This window comes from Paramisgurnus dabryanus, chromosome 4 (genome assembly GCF_030506205.2).
Source record: "Paramisgurnus dabryanus chromosome 4, PD_genome_1.1, whole genome shotgun sequence".
In the NCBI taxonomy this organism is placed as follows: domain Eukaryota; kingdom Metazoa; phylum Chordata; class Actinopteri; order Cypriniformes; family Cobitidae; genus Paramisgurnus; species Paramisgurnus dabryanus.
Genome location: NC_133340.1, coordinates 777,265 through 795,862, shown reverse-complemented (window position 1 = coordinate 795,862; position 18,598 = coordinate 777,265). Strand labels below are relative to the sequence as shown.

General features: G+C 38.4%; 1 protein-coding gene across 5 annotated transcripts in view; it reads left to right on the top strand.

Annotated features, from left to right (window-relative positions):
• The window catches only part of grin2bb (glutamate receptor, ionotropic, N-methyl D-aspartate 2B, genome duplicate b), a 129,896-nt gene extending 113,218 nt beyond the window's left edge, over positions 1-16,678 (top strand). For 2 of the 5 annotated variants that reach the window (XM_073814188.1, XM_073814189.1), the window contains exons 13-16: positions 1,101-1,261; positions 1,702-1,889; positions 7,278-7,516; positions 10,689-16,678. In XM_073814188.1, coding sequence (XP_073670289.1) covers positions 1,101-1,261; positions 1,702-1,889; positions 7,278-7,516; positions 10,689-13,172 — 3,072 coding nt within the window. In that variant the 3' untranslated portion in view covers positions 13,173-16,678. The remainder of the gene's footprint in view (positions 1-1,100; positions 1,262-1,701; positions 1,890-7,277; positions 7,517-10,688) is intronic. The other 3 variants (XM_073814192.1, XM_073814191.1, XM_073814190.1) reach the window with 3 other exon arrangements.
• The last annotated feature ends 1,920 nt before the right edge of the window (positions 16,679-18,598 follow it).

Below are 18,598 nucleotides of genomic sequence, written 5' to 3'. Positions count from 1 at the left end.
TTTGATTTTTGTGATATGTTCCCTTAAAATAAAAATCCGGGGCATCACACTCTTTGACTTTGACAATTGGACACATCCGACTTTGTAAATGACTACAAAAAACTTGAAACACAGTAAAGCCTCGTTCACACCACAATTATAACTATAAAGATAATATATAGGATCATTGGGATCAGTTTCAGAGCAAAATTGTTTTCCCAATTGATAAAGATAAAGCATTGATTGTTTATTCAATTCCTCATGAAAACTGACAATTCTTATTTTTTAAGGGAATATTGCAGTGTTTATCCCTGTAAGTGTGTATCCCTGTTAGTCGTTATTTATTTTTAATTCATGTGCCCTCATAAACTTTAATCAAAATCTGAAAATGTATTTCCGCCCTCTTGTGGCGATCATTCTTTGATGTCAGCTCGACGGCTTGGGCGGGAACATCCGTTACCCCGCCCCCTCCAACTGTCAGTCTGCTTTTTTCTAAAAAAAAGGCTACTTTTCTATATCCAATTAATTCACAGTGGAAAAACAAGCCACGCCCGTTCGTTTCCTTGTGTGATTTTTCGTTTTACTGGGAAATGCGCCACAACACGGAAGTTGAATCACAAGACTTTAAACCTGTTTGGAAACAGTCATGGTGCAGTTTAATTTTGTGCATACATTTGATTTGTCATTGTAATTACAGCCCTTAGTACAGTGTAAGTTTAATAATTTCAGTAATATCTTAATTAGTGCGTTCATGTACTTTTATTCAGTAGCAGTGCACAGTGTTGCATGTGAAATCGTAATATTACTGTTTACTGTCCACCAAAGACTAATGACATCTTTGGGCAAGCGCATGCTGACTGGTTTTGTGCTAATTAGATTTTTGCGTCATCCTTTTTGTGTGGAAACAGTAATTGAACTAATGTGAATAAGGCAATCGCTATGTAACAGAAAAGCAAGTTTGAGAGGGTGCTGAAGGCGTTTTAATAATTGATGTGCTGAGATTTTGCGCTTTAAGTCGTACTAAAAAAGATCTGTCGTATATTTAAAGCTTTCAAGACTCACACTTTATCCCTTGAGTGTTCATTGACACTGGACATTTATTTTTCCTTTCTCTCTTTTAGTTTCAACATCCGAATGACTACACCCCTCCTTTCCGTTTTGGCACCGTGCCGAACGGAAGTACGGAGAGAAACATTAGGAACAACTACAAAGAGATGCACGCCTATATGACCAGCTTCCACCAGAAAAATGTGAACGATGCCCTTCAAAGCCTGAAGACTGGGTGAGAGAGGATTTCTGGGAAAAGAATATGAAGGGTGGGCAGAGAGGAGACAGGGAGATTAGGAGCTTGTAGGACAGAAGTACAGTAGGTGGGTGGGTAAACTCTGGGCTGATAATAGCATCATATCAGAGGCGGTTTAGAGGGGGTTTGTTTGGAGATGATGTATACTGATGGCCCTGGTTTCTGAAGACCTTTATTTGATCCGCATCTATAGTGGATATAATGATTATAATTATACTACCTGTATACATTTTAATATGCTTATCCATTATAATCAGTTTTCGAAAACTTAAAATTTCAAATGCAAAACTTTTCACTTTTTCTACATTTTTACATGTATGTGTGTTGTTGCAGACCAGAAATAAACTGAAAGTCAACACAAAGCTAGGTTTAAAGTATGATAACATTTTAATACATTACTCCTCTTTCCTCCTTTTCAGTAAACTGGATGCATTTATCTATGATGCAGCAGTCTTGAACTACATGGCTGGCCGTGATGAGGGCTGTAAACTGGTGACCATTGGTAGCGGATACATCTTTGCCACCACAGGGTATGGCATTGCCATTCAGAAAGACTCGGGGTGGAAAAGGGCAGTGGACCTTGCCATTTTACAGCTCTTTGGAGATGGTAAAGATCATCATTTTCTTTGTCCTTATATAGCAGAGATTAGCTCCCGATTAGAGATATTTGGAAAAAAGTTATTTAAGAAGGAGCTGCATCCACTTGTAGTGTTGTTTTTTACATGCACATCGATTGTACAATGTTTCACTAAAGGAGTTATGCGAAGCGCAACTGTTTAGTGACTTTACCGCTTATTCCAAAAATTCACAGCTTGAGATTTCATTCAGTTAGTATTCTCTTCATTAAATGATTCTCAATGTGTTCCCAAGGCGAACAGTTTTAAAGAATGCTTGGCAGGAGATGACTTGTGCCTACACTGGCTGACAGAATGCCAACAAATGTGCCACAGAAAATGGGTGTTAGATGCGTGAAAATCTGGCATCATGTCTTTCCAAGCATTATTTGTCTGTGATTCACATTTGGTTAATAAATAACAACGCTCGTTTTATTTACTCTTTAAAAATCATCGAAAAACGACACAAAAAAAAATGCTAGGATGTTTTAACCCATAGTTGGGTAAAATCTGGACATACCTAATTGTTGCATTAAATTAATATAGAAAATGTCCATATCTGACCCCACCATGCGCTGAGGCAACCCAGCATTTTGGGTTAAACGACCTAGCATAAAGTAGGTGAATTTAAACCCAACAAATGGATTTGTTCATATTTTACCCCACCATTTTACCCCATAAAACTGAGGCCCTGTCCACACGGACACAAGTGTTTTTAGAACCGTGACTTTTTTTACATGGTTTGGCCGTTCATCCACACGGACATGCAGTATCAGGTCACTGAAACCGAACATTTTTGAAAAACCCCTGCCAGGGTGAGGTTTTTCAGAAACGCCAGTTGCCAGTAGGTCTATACTGAAAGAAAGTGAAAATCGTTAATCCTTTTTTTTTGTAAAAACGATTGATTACTGATAAGTAATTTATTAACTAAAAATATATTGATAGATTAAGGCTCTTGCGCTGGAACGAGCTTCTTTCCTATGTTGTCATGGAATTACGATTAAACTGAAATTTCATTACAACGCCACTAGGGGGCGAAGTCCGACAGTCTCACCCGAATGTTAGTGTACAATAGAAAGGCAGTTTAGCCTATATATCTTTAAAATATTAAAAAAGAAAACAGGAAGTGCAATTTTAATCATTAGGAGAAGACACAAATATAAGTTTTTAGTAATTAAGGGGCTGTCCACACGGAGACGCGTATCACTGTATACGTATAAATTTGTTATCGTATTGGCGTTTCATCCACACGGATCCGGCGTTTTGGGAGACTGAATCCGCTATTTTTTGAAACCGGGTCCTAAAGTGGATAAATCTGAAACCGACACCCTTGCGGTTTCGTCTGTACAGCCAATCCGTATATTTTGTGAAGCGAAAACGTCATCACATCGCGTGTCGGAAGTGTCACACGTAACAGCAACAACAATAACGGCGGACTACGTGATTGTGTTCGTGCTACAGAAGCTACTAAAGCCTACTAGCTTTATTACAGCAAAATCTATTGCTTCTATGCAATTGTGGTGACCAACAAGCGATAATGGACAACACCATACGTTGCTTATGCGCATGCTCAAAGTCTTCTTCTCCGTGTATAGTGTATATCTGTGGCAGAATTACAGCGCCCCATACTGGTCCGGCATATATACTACACCGCTTTCAGTTGGTTTCAGTGGTTTCGTGTTTACGGATTATTTTTTTAGAGCAAGGAAAAAAAATGATCGGATAGGGAATGCACCGGCTTCGTGTGGACATAGCATAAAAGGCAAAACACTGGATAAAGAAGTGTGCATCTTTTTTGAAATTGCATGTTTTTAATATATATAAAAAAAGTAACAAAAACAACATATATAGGTAAAAGTAATATATATATATATATATATATATATATATATATATATATATATATATATATATATATATATATATATATATAGTGCTGGACAAAGATTAATCGCGATTAATTGCATACAAAATAAAAGTGATTTTTGGCATAATATATGAGTGTGTGCTGTGTGTAATTATTATGTATATATAAATACACACACATACATGTATGTATTTAAGAAACATTTACTTGTGTATATATATTTATTTATATTTTTATATATTCTATATTATATATAAATCAAAAATTAATATAAAAAATAAAAATTCTGAAATTAATATATGTATGTGTGTGTGGTTAAATATACATAATAATTACACACACATATATTATGCAAAAAAATCACTTTTATTTTGTAGACGATTTCATATCCTGGGGTTGTAAATGGCCATGTAAAAATGTTTCTAGATAATTGTGCACTTAATAAAACCATATACATTATAAAGCCATATATTATGTACTCTAGATATCAATTTAACATATCATTCCAATGCATTCTTTGGCACCTTAAAATTTTTTCATTTTCTTAGTTTAACTCTTTTAAATCTATTTGTTGGTTGGATGGATATGACACTAAGCTTGCTTTGCCTATGAGATCAAATAGCAAATGTTGCTACAGTATGCAGAAAAGAAAGATTGTTCACATGCTTGCCTTGCTGTGTTAATATCAAAGTTGGTTTGCAGGAAAATCAGATCTGGCAATAAATTGCTCTAATTTTTATATTTTATATGTATAAATGGTTGTACTAGATTATGCTAACAAAGTGCTTAAATACAAAACAGCTGTATGTTTAAAGCAACAGAAAGTGTTACAATGCACAGATTTTAACTGTTATAATCTACTAGTGATCTAGATCCAGAGGCTATTTCTGGAAATCATCCAATTCCGGGAACAAATGCAAAACATGTACACCACAACAAACTGTATTAATACATTTAGAGAGCAGTATTAAGTGCATAAAAACTAGTGCATCATCATGCAAAACTACTTTGTTAAATTAGATCAGAAACACAATGAGCGTAAAGTGCACCTCAACTCGGCATGCTGTCTAAAAGTATATGGTTAGTTGTATCACTTATATGGTCAAGTTTATCACTTGTGGTTACGTAAGCCTGCATATGATCCACGACCAAGAATAGAGTCTTATTTGCAAGTGCCAAATGTATCTCAGAAGTACATTGCAAAGGCATCAACTGTGTGACATATACATGCAGGTACACATGAAAGCACAGGCACAGCATGCAGTCACTCGCACACATATGGGTGTCAGATTTTTGAAGAATTAGATAGCAGTTTTCCCACTGTGTGATAGAAACGCAGCTATTGAATGAATGGGCCTATTGCTTGTATCTATTGAGTGAAAAAAGTATGGTTGTTTATATATACATTATTCCGTAAAGACCAACTTCAGGGACCCTGAAAGAGGTTTTGGAATTTGATCCTGTCCCTCCTATGAGGACTGTCAGGCCCCTCGGGGGCCTTATTAGTGCTGGGAACCAAATCGCAAGTGACTCCCATAAGCAGTCGTTAATGAGCGAAAGCTCCAGTGGGTTTGAGTTTGGACTAATCTGTCATGACAAATGTTACACGTCGCAGTGGCCGTAATTGTTTGCTGTGCCGGGTTTTCTATTCGCTGTAAATAAATGCAGTGCTGGAACGCAGTGGGATTGTCATATGTAGACAAATTTGAGTTGACTGGCGTGTTTACAAAAACCTCTTCAAAACCCACAAAATTTCTGTAGCTCGACTGGTCCTCCTGTGTAATTCTTGCATATTTGGGGTGGCACAGTGGCACTGTTGTCTCACAACATGATCGGTTTGAGTCTTGTCTGGGTTGGGGGTCTTTCTGTGTGAGTTTGCATGTTCTTCCTGTACTAAGACTGACAGAAAATTAAAAGCTGCGATTTTCTATGCAGAAATGGCTAGGAACTATACTCTCATTCTGCTGTAATAATCAGTGACTTTACTGACGTAACATGGCTGCAGCAGGCGTAGTGATATTACGCATTGCCCAAAAATAGTCTCCTTGGTTACTTTCAATAGCAGGGGACTATTTTTGGGCGCTGCATAATATCACTGCGCCTGCTGCAGCCATGTTACCGCAGCAAAGTCCTTGATTATTATGCCCGAATGAGAGTATAGTTCCTAGCCATATCGACTTTTTGCAACTTTTAATTTTCCGTCGGTCTTAGTACACGATATAACTACAGAAGAGTCAAGTTTTCAATAGGAAAAATGTCCAAACTCTTTGGTTATTTTTTAGTTTCGTGCCCATGTACAACCCACGTAAAGTTGATAATTCCGCGAATAGCTGCAATTGCAGATTTCGAACAGAGATGGCGACAAAGAGGAAAAACGCTGGACTGCAGCTTTAAGTTCCTGATTTTCAAATTGTTGTATCTCGGCCAAATATTGTCCCATCCTAACAAACCCTACATCAATGGAAAGCTTATTTATGTACATTCATCGTTCAATTTCAAAAGTTGACCCTTACAACTGGTTTTATGCTCTAGGTTTACATTTTGTTGCATGTTGAAAATATTATAATAACATTTTTATAGTATTCATACTGTTTAATTTTTTTTCTCATCAATTCAAGTTTGTCCTGTCGAGTTGCTATGATGAAACTTTTAAATGAAAATGTGATTTAATGTGAAGTGTAACACAAAATAATGTTGAAAAAAACTCCTTTGTAGGGAAGCATTTTGGATACACACATTGGAACCTTTTGGTTTAATGAAAAATTGAGTTTAACATGCTTTCTTTAACATTTTAAATATAGCATTCAAGATATATTCACACCATGGACATTGATTTACTTGTAAATGTGACACCTGGGTTTAGATAAGTAGAGTTTTGGAGGGTTCACGCCCCCTTTACGTACCTGTCAATGATTACTAACAAGGCCATCATTGCCCGTCTTTTCCCAGGACTCTTATGAAGATGTAATTGTGCATCAAAACGTTTGTCACTGTTGTGCACATTTATTAAAATATTTTTATACAGACATCTGTGCTGCACCGGTGATCCCTTTTTTGTCTTATTATGTTGTGTTGCTTTTGACCCACCTGTGTGTTAATTTCATCCCAGCTGACATAAGTGCTACTTACAGTATGTTCAAAGTGAAATTATACTGAAGACGTTTTACATTTGTTTAAAAATCCACCTGACCACAGCAAAAATATATCTCTGTCTAAAACATTATCTTTTAAAATTAAGTTTTCTGAAAAATGTTACTTTCGCCCCGACATCGATCCAAACTTAATCTTCATTATAAAACTGTCCCAATGCTACATGAATAATTACAAAATGATAAATTAATGCATTTTGCTTAAGATATGCATTTGCAGAGATATGTATATGCATTAAAAATGTTGCTTTAAGTAAAACTTTCTGTAAATGTTAAAAAATGTTTCTGTTACGATTCTAAACCTACACCAGTTTGCGTGTCTCCATTGTCCATTGATTCGTTTCTTGATGCCCGTTTGACCCCAGGTGAAATGGAGGAACTGGAAGCCCTGTGGCTGACTGGCATCTGCCACAATGAGAAAAATGAGGTGATGAGCAGTCAGTTGGACGTAGACAACATGGCAGGTGTATTCTACATGCTGGGGGCTGCTATGGCCCTGTCCCTCATCACATTCATTGCAGAGCATCTGTTCTACTGGCAACTGAGATTCTGCTTCATGGGTGTGTGCACCGGCAAGCCCGGCATCACCTTCTCCATCAGCAGGGTGAGTGGCAGGTTCACTTTTGAACTTATGGTCTCCGTGAAAAAACGAAAGCATGGACTTCATTAATATTCTGTAGCCAACAGCCTATTGAGTTCAATTAGGTCTTCAAGCTTTGGAGTTCTTAATCCTGGCTTAGAATTATAGAACGCGTGCGTGCTCAGCCTAGATTTGAGCAAAACTACACAGGCAAGAGTGCCTATGTACTGAATTTCAGCAGTACTGGGACTGGGCTGTAGACATTTAAGGGCGATTTCTCAGACAGGTCTCAGACTAAAATGCATGTTTGAGCTGCCTTAATTTAAAACATCTTGCACTGACCTATCTTACCTTCAGTGACATTGTTTTGTCTCAAGATGCACACTAGTATTGTTTTTTACAATATGTTTTAATATAACTAAGGTGTAGTCCTGGCTTAATCTAAAACTTGTCTGGAAAACTGCTCCATAGGGACAAAGGTCCCAACACAATTATGAGTGTGAAACTGCTTTAAACAGTTTTTGCAGTTATGTTATTATTGAGTAACTTTCATTTTATTTACCTACACAATCCTCTGGTTTCACAGACGAGGCTTAAGGCTAGTTCTAGTCTACGACGCATGTTCGAGCTGTCTTAACAGAAAATAAATTGCACTGACAGATCTTTAAATATGGCAGAAACATATTTTTTAAAGCATGTTTATAAAAGATGTTTAAAGGATTAGTCCATTTTCCTAAAAAAAATCCAGATAATTTACTCACCACCAATGTCATCCAAAATGTTCATTCCAGGATTTTCTCATTTTAATGGACTTTAATGGACCCCAACACTTAACAGTTTTAAGCCGTTTAAAATTGCAGCTTCAAAGGACTCTAAATGATCCCAAACAAGGCATAAGGGTCTTATCTAGCGAAAGGATTGTCATTTTTGGCAAGAAAAATAAAATATATGCACTTTTAATCCACAACTTGTCTTCTTCCTCCTGCTGTGTGACGAGCCATCGCGACATCACGTAATTGCGTAATGCCGTGTAAAGGTCACGTGTTACATATATGAAACGCACATTTGCGGACCATTTCAAACAATAAACTGACACAAAGACATTAATTAGTATCATTCGACAATTATTAATTTCTCCACACTTGTAAACACTGGGGCGTAGTTTTGCATACGTCATCCGTGACCTCTTGACGTGATGACCTATTGTGTGAGGTCGCGCTGGCGCATCACAGGAATATGAGAAGTTATGGTTTAAAAGTAGAGATTTTTTATTTTTCTTGCCAAAAATTATAATCGTTTCGCTAGACAAGACCTTTATGCCTTGTTTGAGATCATTTAGAAGACTTTGAAACTGCAATTTTAAACTGCATTAAAACAGTTAAGTGTTGGGGTCCATTAAAGTCCATTAAAATGAGAAAAATCCTGGAATGTTTTCCTGAAAAAACATAATTTCTTCTCGACTGAACAAAGAAAGACATCAGCATTTTGGATGACATGGTGGTGAGTAAATTATCTTGATTTTTGTTTTAAGAAAATTGACTAATCCTTTAAACATCTTAATTTAACTTAGACATAGTCCTGGCTTTTGCTCAGCCTTGTCTTTGAAACATTTAAAACATTTTTGGCATTACATGTTTAAACTACAATGCTGATGAACTAAAACTGTGTTTTGCCATGAATTACAAATGGATGTCCTAGTAGTAAAAAATCCATGCTGTTCCTTCATAAAAAACCTTTTGCTTGCACACAATCCAGAGTAACACATTATTTTACAAATCCTGTTGAGGTTATTTTAAAAGCGTAATAAAATATGATTTTCATAGTAGATATATTTTTCTTTTGTGATGTAAATACGTGGTTGAACACCAGATAAAGCAGCGTTAGATGGTTAGGGATAAAAAGAATGTACAGTGAAAAGAGAAAAGGCAACAGACAAAAAGGAAGAAAATTGCACCTCTCAAGAGGCTAAAGAGAAAAAGAAATAAGATTACGCTAGCTGAGAATATGTTCCAGTCCAATTGGACGGAAGGGTCAGGAGATGAATGGGAATAAGAGGTAGGCTGGGAAGGATGACCTAAGTTAAAAAAAGACAAAAGGTAGAAGAGATAAGGAGAACATAAAGAAAAGGAAGACAAAACACACCCGAGAGTGCGTATACAGTTAGCGAGACAAGAAACATTTCTGACATGTTGGCTCACAGGAGGGGTGGATCACCAGTACATGAATGACCTTCAGCCTGGCCAATGTTTTGCCAAAGTGCATCACAAGCTGCTCTCCTTGTTAGTCTGGATATAAATGGCAACACCCAACAATTTGTAAAAGATAATTATTTTGATTCCTAGCCAGTTTCACTATTACACATACAGTATGCCATTAAGAAATGCAATTGATAAAATAGAAAAATGGAATTGAAATTAAGTAAATCTGAATGACTGTTAAATGAGCGGGAGAGGTTTATTAGACTTTTGTGTAATTATTTGTCATAGCAATGATGAAGGAGAAACTGAGTAGACACCGCAGTGTCGGCTGAATTTTAATTACATTGATTGAAAACATTGATGGGCACTCAAAACCTCAGAGTAACTGCAAACCTGTCACCCAGTCCTCATCAATCTGTACTTCTGTCACCCTTGGCTGTTCTGTCACTTCATTCACTTTATTTTCCTCTATTCATTTCCTTCTATCTTTATATGCTGTGACCCAGTAAGTGTTTGGTTACTAAAATATTATTTTTCATCACTCACCGTCATGTTATTCCAAATCCCTGATTTTCTTTTTTTGCAGAACACAAAAGGAAGTCAGTTAATGAATTGAACTCAATGGCAGAGCGTCGTGACTCATTTCCACATTTAAAAAGGCACCCAAGGGTGTCTGCAACAAAAAGCTTTAACCTTGTGTTCAAAAATGGATAATGTAATAAACACATCTGTGATTCCTCTGCCAGGACACCTATAAGACATTAAAAAACACTAAATACACTGCTGGTCTATTGTTATTTAATAAAAAAGATGTACAGTATGATGAAGATAATGCAGTTAGTTTGATATTTTGCAGAATGTAATTACCAAATATATTTTGTGGTCATTGTAGGTGTGTTAAGTGAATTTGCCCGTTGCAAGACACCTATACTAATACCACGTTTTTGTCTCCTCTTCTTTGTTTTTGTTTTCTATTCTTTATCTTATTTGTCCAACAGGGCATCTACAGTTGCATCCATGGTGTTCAAATCGAAGAGAACAAATCGGCACTTAATTCACCATCAGCCACTATGAACATGAATATGAACAACACGCACTCCAACATTCTCCGCCTGTTGCGTACTGCCAAGAACATGACCTCTGTGCCTGGGGTCAACGGTTCACCCCACAGCGCATTGGACTATAGCCATCGTGAGTCCGCCGTTTATGACATCAGTGAACACCGGCGTAGCCTAGCAGGCCACTCTGACTGCAAGCCTCCACCACCTTACCTGCCAGAGGACAACATGTTCAGCGACTATGTAAGCGAGGTGGAGAGGACTTTTGGGAATTTGCACCTGAAGGACAGCAACCTGTACCAGGATCATTACCTACATCACCATGGGGGCACGGGATCCGAACTGGCTCTTGGTATGTCGGGTCCCCTGCCTAACCGACCACGTAGTTTAGGAAGTGCCAGTTCATTGGAGGGTGGGTACGATTGTGACAGCTTAGGGGGAGGGGTAGCGCCCATCTTCACCACCCAGCCACGCCAGTCGCTGACACACCGGAACAGGGAAAAGTTTGACCTGATTGCAGGTCACCCAACCCAGTCAAGCTTCAAGTCCGGCCTGCCAGATCTGTACGGGAAGTTCTCCTTCAAGGGTGGGGCATCCAGTTCAGGGTTTATTCCAGGACATGACAGGTACTGCGGGGGAGGTGGGGTGGGATCGGGAGGCGATGATGGAAACATACGTTCTGATGTGTCCGATATTTCGACTCACACCGTAACCTACGGGAACCTTGAAGGGCACGGCAAACGGCGCAAACAGTACAGGGACAGCCTGAAAAAGAGACCTGCTTCGGCCAAGTCTCGGCGTGAGCAGGATGAGATTGAGCTTGGCTTCAGAAGACGCCCCCACCACACTATCCATCATCATCATCACCACCACCATCCAGCGACACAAGCACATCGCTCAGCCACACCGCCTGTGGAGCGCAAGAGTCAGAGAAGTGGTAACTGCACCCCTTATTTATTCAGAGACAAAGAGAATTTGAGGGACTTCTATGTGGACCAGTTTCGAGCCAAGGAAGGGGCATCCCCATGGGAGCACTTGGATTTAGGTGATGTTCCAGGAATAGGAGGGGGTGGTTGCGGTGGAGTAGTTAGTGGTGGTGGTGGTGGTGGTGGGGGAGCGTGCACTAGCTTGGTTCCCATGGAAGATTTCCTAAAAGGTAAATCCAAAAAGACAGAGTGTAAGGGTGGAATGGGAGGAGGATCACCTGGGCAACAGGGCCATGCATGCTGGGAAAAGGGCATTGGAGGGGTCGGCGGGTTAGCTGGAGGGGATTGGGAATGTCGGAATTGCCACAGCGGAGGGGTTGGGGGTGGAGGAAGCAAGCCAGTTTGCATGCATGGGGGAGGTGGGGGTGGGGGTTACCCAACTGCTGGGGTACCAAGCGGAGGAGGTGGAGGGAGTGGGCAAATCTCAAGCCGTCCTAGTTCAGCCTCCTGCAAGCGATGCGATTCGTGCAAGAAACCAGGCAACTTGTATGACATCAGTGAGGACAACCACCTCCTCTTGGATCAAATTGGGGGCCAGCGCCCTCTGGAGAGCGGAAAGGGAGGGGGAGGCACAGGGGCCCAAACCCAGGTACAGAGGCGGAAATTTGGCCCAGGTGGTAAGGTTTTGCGCAGGCAGCATTCTTATGATACATTTGTAGAGCTGCAGAAGGAAGGGGCAAGCAGAATGGGTGGGTTTGGAGGTGGTGGTGGTGCATCAATGCTTCCTCCACCCCGAAGTGTGAGCCTAAAAGACAAAGACCGGTACATGGAGGGCACGAGCCCCTACGCCCAGATGTTTGAGCAGTACGCGGGAGGGGATCAGGAGACGAGCTATTTTGGTGCGGGGGACAGAGGAAAGGGTGGGGGTTCATCATTTAGCTTATTCCGTGGGGGTGAAGGTGGGTTGCATCGTCGCTCCGTGGGTGAGAGAGACATGAGGGACAGGGATAGAGGCATGATGGGAGGAGGTGTGGGCGGTACCCGAGGGGTCGGGACTTACTCCTTGTCTAAATCTCTCTACCCAGATAAGGTGAACCAGAACCCATTCATCCCAACCTTCGGCGACGACCAGTGTCTATTACACGGCGCCAAATCATACTACATCAAAAAGCAGCAGGCACAGCAGCAACAGACGCCACAACAGCAGCAGCAGCAGCTCCTCAACAACAGTCGGGCTGACTTCCGCGGCTCCATGGGGGTGACTTCCTATTTGCCTGCCTCTGCCACTTCTGGGGTGTTGTCCAATGTGGCCCCTCGGTTCCCCAAAGAGCTATGTCTGGGCGGGCCTCTTGGCAACCACCACGGTGGAGGACCTAGCAACAACAAGCTGCTGTCAGCAAGGGATGGGTTAGGAATGGGACAAGGACAGAGACCGTTTAACGGCTCAAGCAACGGACATGTTTATGAGAAGCTTTCCAGTATAGAGTCTGATGTCTGAAGAGAGGAGATATATATGTACGAAAGAACGGACATGTGAACAAGAGAGAAACATGAAAAGGCAGTGTGTAATTAGTACCTTCATGCTTGAAAAGGAAGAGGAAACTGTGTTTAAGGAACTGACTCATGCTTTAATTAAGTGGATGATGCGCTGTCAAGCATGCGTATGTATATAGAGAGAGGGGACCTGCCCACTGTTGAAAAGTTGAGATTAGGGGAAAAACCTGTTGATTCCTCTTTTATTCTCCTTTTTTTTTGTAAATCCCACCACGTCCCTGCTCCTGTCATTAAAACAGTGGCCAATGCACAGATTGCAGATGGGACAACTGTGTACAATCCTTTGTACAATCGTGGATGGAAATCAATTACCGTTTTAAACAACAGGGTAAAACTTACAATAATTGTATTGATAATGTTCTTGATAATAATATTATTATATATTATTACACTGTTTATGATGTTCCATTTGGGCTTGGTTTATGGGTGTTTTATGCTGTTGCATATTTGTACTGTAGTTTAAGTTATTAGTTAACAAACCACTTTGCAGGAGGCTTATTTGATTTGTTTATTGAGCTTATTTGATTGTCAGTTGAGTTGTAGACAAACCATAAGGTTCTTTATTATTGATTATTCAAGTTTATTTTACCAGTATGGAGTGCTGTAAAATGTGTGAAAAAGGCATGATTTGCAAAGTACTTCAGCTGTACTTAAGGAAATGTATTATTGTATTCTTATTTTATACTTTTTTTTTTTTTCGTTTGTCAGAACAATATTGGTTTAATACACAGCACGTTATGTGCCTTACCAAGACTTACAGTATACCAGATTTACAGGTCATATTGCCATGGTAACTTTCTGGTCACTGCACACAGATTTGTCATAGGGTGAATCATATTATTCACGATCTGTCCTTTTAATGACATAAGCACTGATAAGGAATATCCAGCATTAAATAGACACGCACTTGCCTGAATGCATTCATAGCGTACTGTAGTATTAATACAAAACTACGATTAAAAGAAAATAATGATCAATCAAACATGTTTTAAGGTTTTGCACAACATAACAGTACACTTTTAATACTCAAAGTTATGCTCATATTATGACAACCAAAATCCGTTGATTCATTTTTTGTCCCCCATCTCTCCAAAGAATTCTTTGATCAATCGGCAAAATAAAACCAGGGTTGTGATTTGTTTCTGAACGCAGTTAGCATACGCGCATCTGTACTTTCCTTAGGCTGATATCAGTCAGCAGGTTGTGCAATGTATGACGAAATCATTTTATTTCAATATTTGATGTAAATATTCAATTGTTTTCGATCTATACATTAAATAGACAGAAAGGATGTAACTTTTCAGGTCTACGTTTTACCACATAGGCCTAGGTTAGATGCTATTTTAAAAATTAGTCTGTAATTTTGCTGGAATTAAAATGATCCGTAAAATGTTTCAATACCCACTTGAAGGAAGTTGAGGTATTTCTCAGGAATTTTGGTGGGGCAAAACAAACATATCATTTAACTAAATCGCCCGAATCAATAAACCAATAAACTCATTTAATTGGACAACCGAGGGTTGCAAATATTTTCCAAATTGTTTCCACTAATGGCAGGGCTGTCTAAAGAAAGGATCTCTCTTTGAACGTTTGGCCCACAGCTTAGAGAAAATCCTTTACTTGAAGTTTGTTGTGTTTATTGCAGATTTCTTTTCTACGTTTTCTTCGTGAATGAACTGTTAGCCAAACAGGTTTCCACTTTAAGCACAATATTTATAATATTTGGTTTTTAATTGATGTATCGCTATCGATTTGTGAACTTCTACCTTAACTTTTTGCCACATTCTTTTACGACTCTGTCGTCTTTGTGTGAAAGTTTGTGTTTGAAGAGCCTGCATGTATTTTACTTATTTATGACCATATTTTTAGCGTTTCATACTTTTACGTCAATTTAGAGAAGATGCCTGCTCGTTGTTGGTGCAATATGTTCATGTGCATCATACAGGGTCAGGGTGATACAGTAGCTGTGATTCTAATTAAATGACGAGATGTTTGAAATACAAGGCAACACCTTTATGTTTAACTTTTGCAAACCCCAAATTTGGGGAGTTACAGGAATATTGACATTATCAGTTTTAAATAACCATGTATTTTCAGTTGATCTCACAAATCTTTATTTGCATGGTACCATGTTTTTGTAAAATACCTTTGAATTTTTTTCTTTTAAAGATTTAAGAACAGACCATTGCATTTCATATACTGTCCATCTCTGTACAGGAGAATCAGGCAGAGTTTAAAAACATGGTCAAAATATGTACCCCAGCTGTTACACTTTCTGAGTTCATAATAATAATAATACATAAATTAGAACCAAATATATACGTTGGTATATCTAGGATAAAAGGTACTGCCTCGGTGACGGCTGGGGTTCATATTTTGACCATTTTTTCTAACAGTGTAATACTACAGAGTTATTGTATGTGTGTGAGTATCAAAGACGATTGCCTTTGCTCTTCCTTAAACGCTTTCCAGTTTTCTATTCCATTTAATTTGGATTCACACTTTAAAGATGTGGCCTTGTGATAGCACCCTAACATTATCTGATGAACAATGTGAAGCAACATTTGCAGCGGAAGATACAAGAGGCAGATAAAGATGGGCACAAGAAAGGAGGGAACTATAGTAGCCAATGTACTGTCTGTTATTTTAATGTTTTGATTCTTATTCATTCTCGTTTTCGCAAATCTTTTTCTTAATGAATGGTAGGATAAGACTGGAGTATTTTGACTGTTTTATTTGCTTGTCATTTAGGCCCTCATGTACCCTTCCCAGTATGATGTGTCAAATTTGATTGTACGTGTATCTGAATTCATATGCTTGATTACCTCTGGTGCGAGCTGGCATGTGTGCGCAGGTGTTTGTGTGCGTGTGCACATTTGTCCTTTTTTCTGTGTGTGTGTGTGAAAAGGAAACAGAGCACAGTGCAATGTTTATCTATTGTTATGTTATGTCTGCTGTAAATAATTATGTCCCCCTTTCCACAGCCTTTTAATATATGGTGACAAATATTTAAAATATTGAAATTTGAGATACATTTTTGTCTGGAAGATTTTTTATAGCCAAATGGGGAAAACGTTATTAATCCAGTGCACCAGGAACACAGTGCCATTCTGATCTGAGAATCAGAATTTAAGACAAAATTGACATCTTTGTCGTCTTTAATTCTGTCTTTCTTGTAATCTGTGGTTTTAACCACTTATTTTAAATGTTACTTACGGTTCGCAATTGTACAGATTCTGTAAATATGACAAAATCATTTTCTTTTTTTTCTGTTTTTGTATAGAGAGAGATTACATGTGTTAAGACTACAATAATTTAATGAGACATTTCACAATACTTAAGCTATTGAGAATACAGACACAGTGTGAAAATAAGTGCTAAGATATATTCTTCTGTCTCTTTGTACAAAACAGTGTTGACTAATAACAAAATAAAAGGGAGAGATCTCAAGCTTCAAAGTCTGTGTGTCCTTTATAATCCACAGAGCATTCAAAATTTAAGAGGACCGTCATCAAGGTTGTTTTTTTTTTCACTTATATTAATCGCAGTTATCCGAAAAACAGCTAGTTTGGTTTTTAATGTCTATCTTTTCTTGTTCTGCATGTGTTTTTTTTTACGCAGATGTTAAATTGATCAAGATTATAGTTTTGATTCGTGACATACAGTAATGCACAGTGTAAGAAACGTGAATGAGAGCTTCTTTGGCTGCTGGTGTTGCCGTGGATACATCTGGTTCACTGCATCACGAACAAATTACATGCAAAGTACTGATGTCATTGTACTGAATGTGAGGTTTTCTCTGTACAGTCAATATTAGTATAGATTAGTATCATTTTCTATCATTTTTGATTAAGGTGCTCGTGTGGCTTTCGTATGGGTTGCTTATTTTTAAACTAATAGCCTTTTATTTTTAAAACCCTTTGCAACTGAACGGTTCACAAACCTACTCTTTCTATTCCTGTCTCACTCCCCCACTCTCTCTCTCTCTCTCTCTCTCTCTCTCTCTCTTTCATTCCCTTCTTTTTCTCACACTCTTCCCTCAAGCAGCCAATCACAGAAAACATTGCAACACATGTAACTATTTCTTGACAATTAACTGTTACCTAGCAACTGGATCTTTAGAGAGAGTTAGAGAGAAAGACAGAGAGACATAGAGGGAAAGATGTGTGTAGTATGCTGTGCCTTGGTTTGGGTGCTACAAAGAATCAACATATGATACAGAAACAGCAAGTACAGATGATATGAACACCCACACACGTGTCCATGTACGCAAGAGACAGCAGCCGGAGATAAAGGCAAATGCTCAAATCTGCAGGAGAAGAGCAGCAGCAGCCGGAAAAATGAAGGAAATATTGACAGTTAAATAAAATTGTGAATAAATCGATTAAGAGTGAGAGAAAGTATTTCACATTTAGAAGATGGAGAAAAGACAAATAAACAAATTTTGATGAAACGCTGACAGAATATAAAATTTGTGTGTAAATTGCAGATTTTTTGTCAATGGGACAATTTACGTTTGAATGGTTTTACAAAGAAATTAATCCTGCTTGAGTTTCATAAAATTACACCTGTACATGCACACCAAAAAATGTGGGTTTTCAACCCATGGTTGGATAAAATATAAGTGATTAAAAACCATTAAATTGAATTAACTGTTTATTTTTAATCCAACCATAGAGTGAAACAACCCTGCACTTGCAGTCTCTTAGTAGTCTTTATAAATGCTCATAAATCATATGATGATCATGAAGAGTGGCCCCCATGCGCTCTCCTCTCCTGATAAACTCACACAACACTGCCACCATGTGGCCGGAGTTACGTAACACTCCAGAATTATTTACTTAACATCTCAATGGGAAGTAGTATTTGAGAGATTAGCTTTAAAAACTTACACAGTTGCGATCCTTGTTGTTTTTCTGTGTCGTCATAGTTGTTGCATAACAGGACACATGAAATCCTTAAAAATGTTTTATAAGAGCCTGTCTAACTGCTGTGTTTAGGAGAAGTGATGGAAAATGTTACTCAAAACAGATATTCATATTTTATGAGTTATGTTCTTTGAAAAAAAAAGAAATGGTTATGATTAGTAATTTGCTTAAACAGTGCTCTTGTATTAAAGAGTATTAATAATACAGTGGGTTAAAAATGTCTAAGACCACCATGGTGGAAATGATTTGGTTTTGTATTTTTAATGCAAATTGTGTGACAGCTAACATAATGCACTCGAGTTGGCATGGTCTCTGTAAATTCATCCAAACTGATGATCATCAGCATGATCTGAAAAGCTTCCAAAGATCACCATGCATACTTTAATAGAAGCAAAGATATCTAATCTTTTTTTAATAAGCTTTTATAGACATTTTCAGCAGT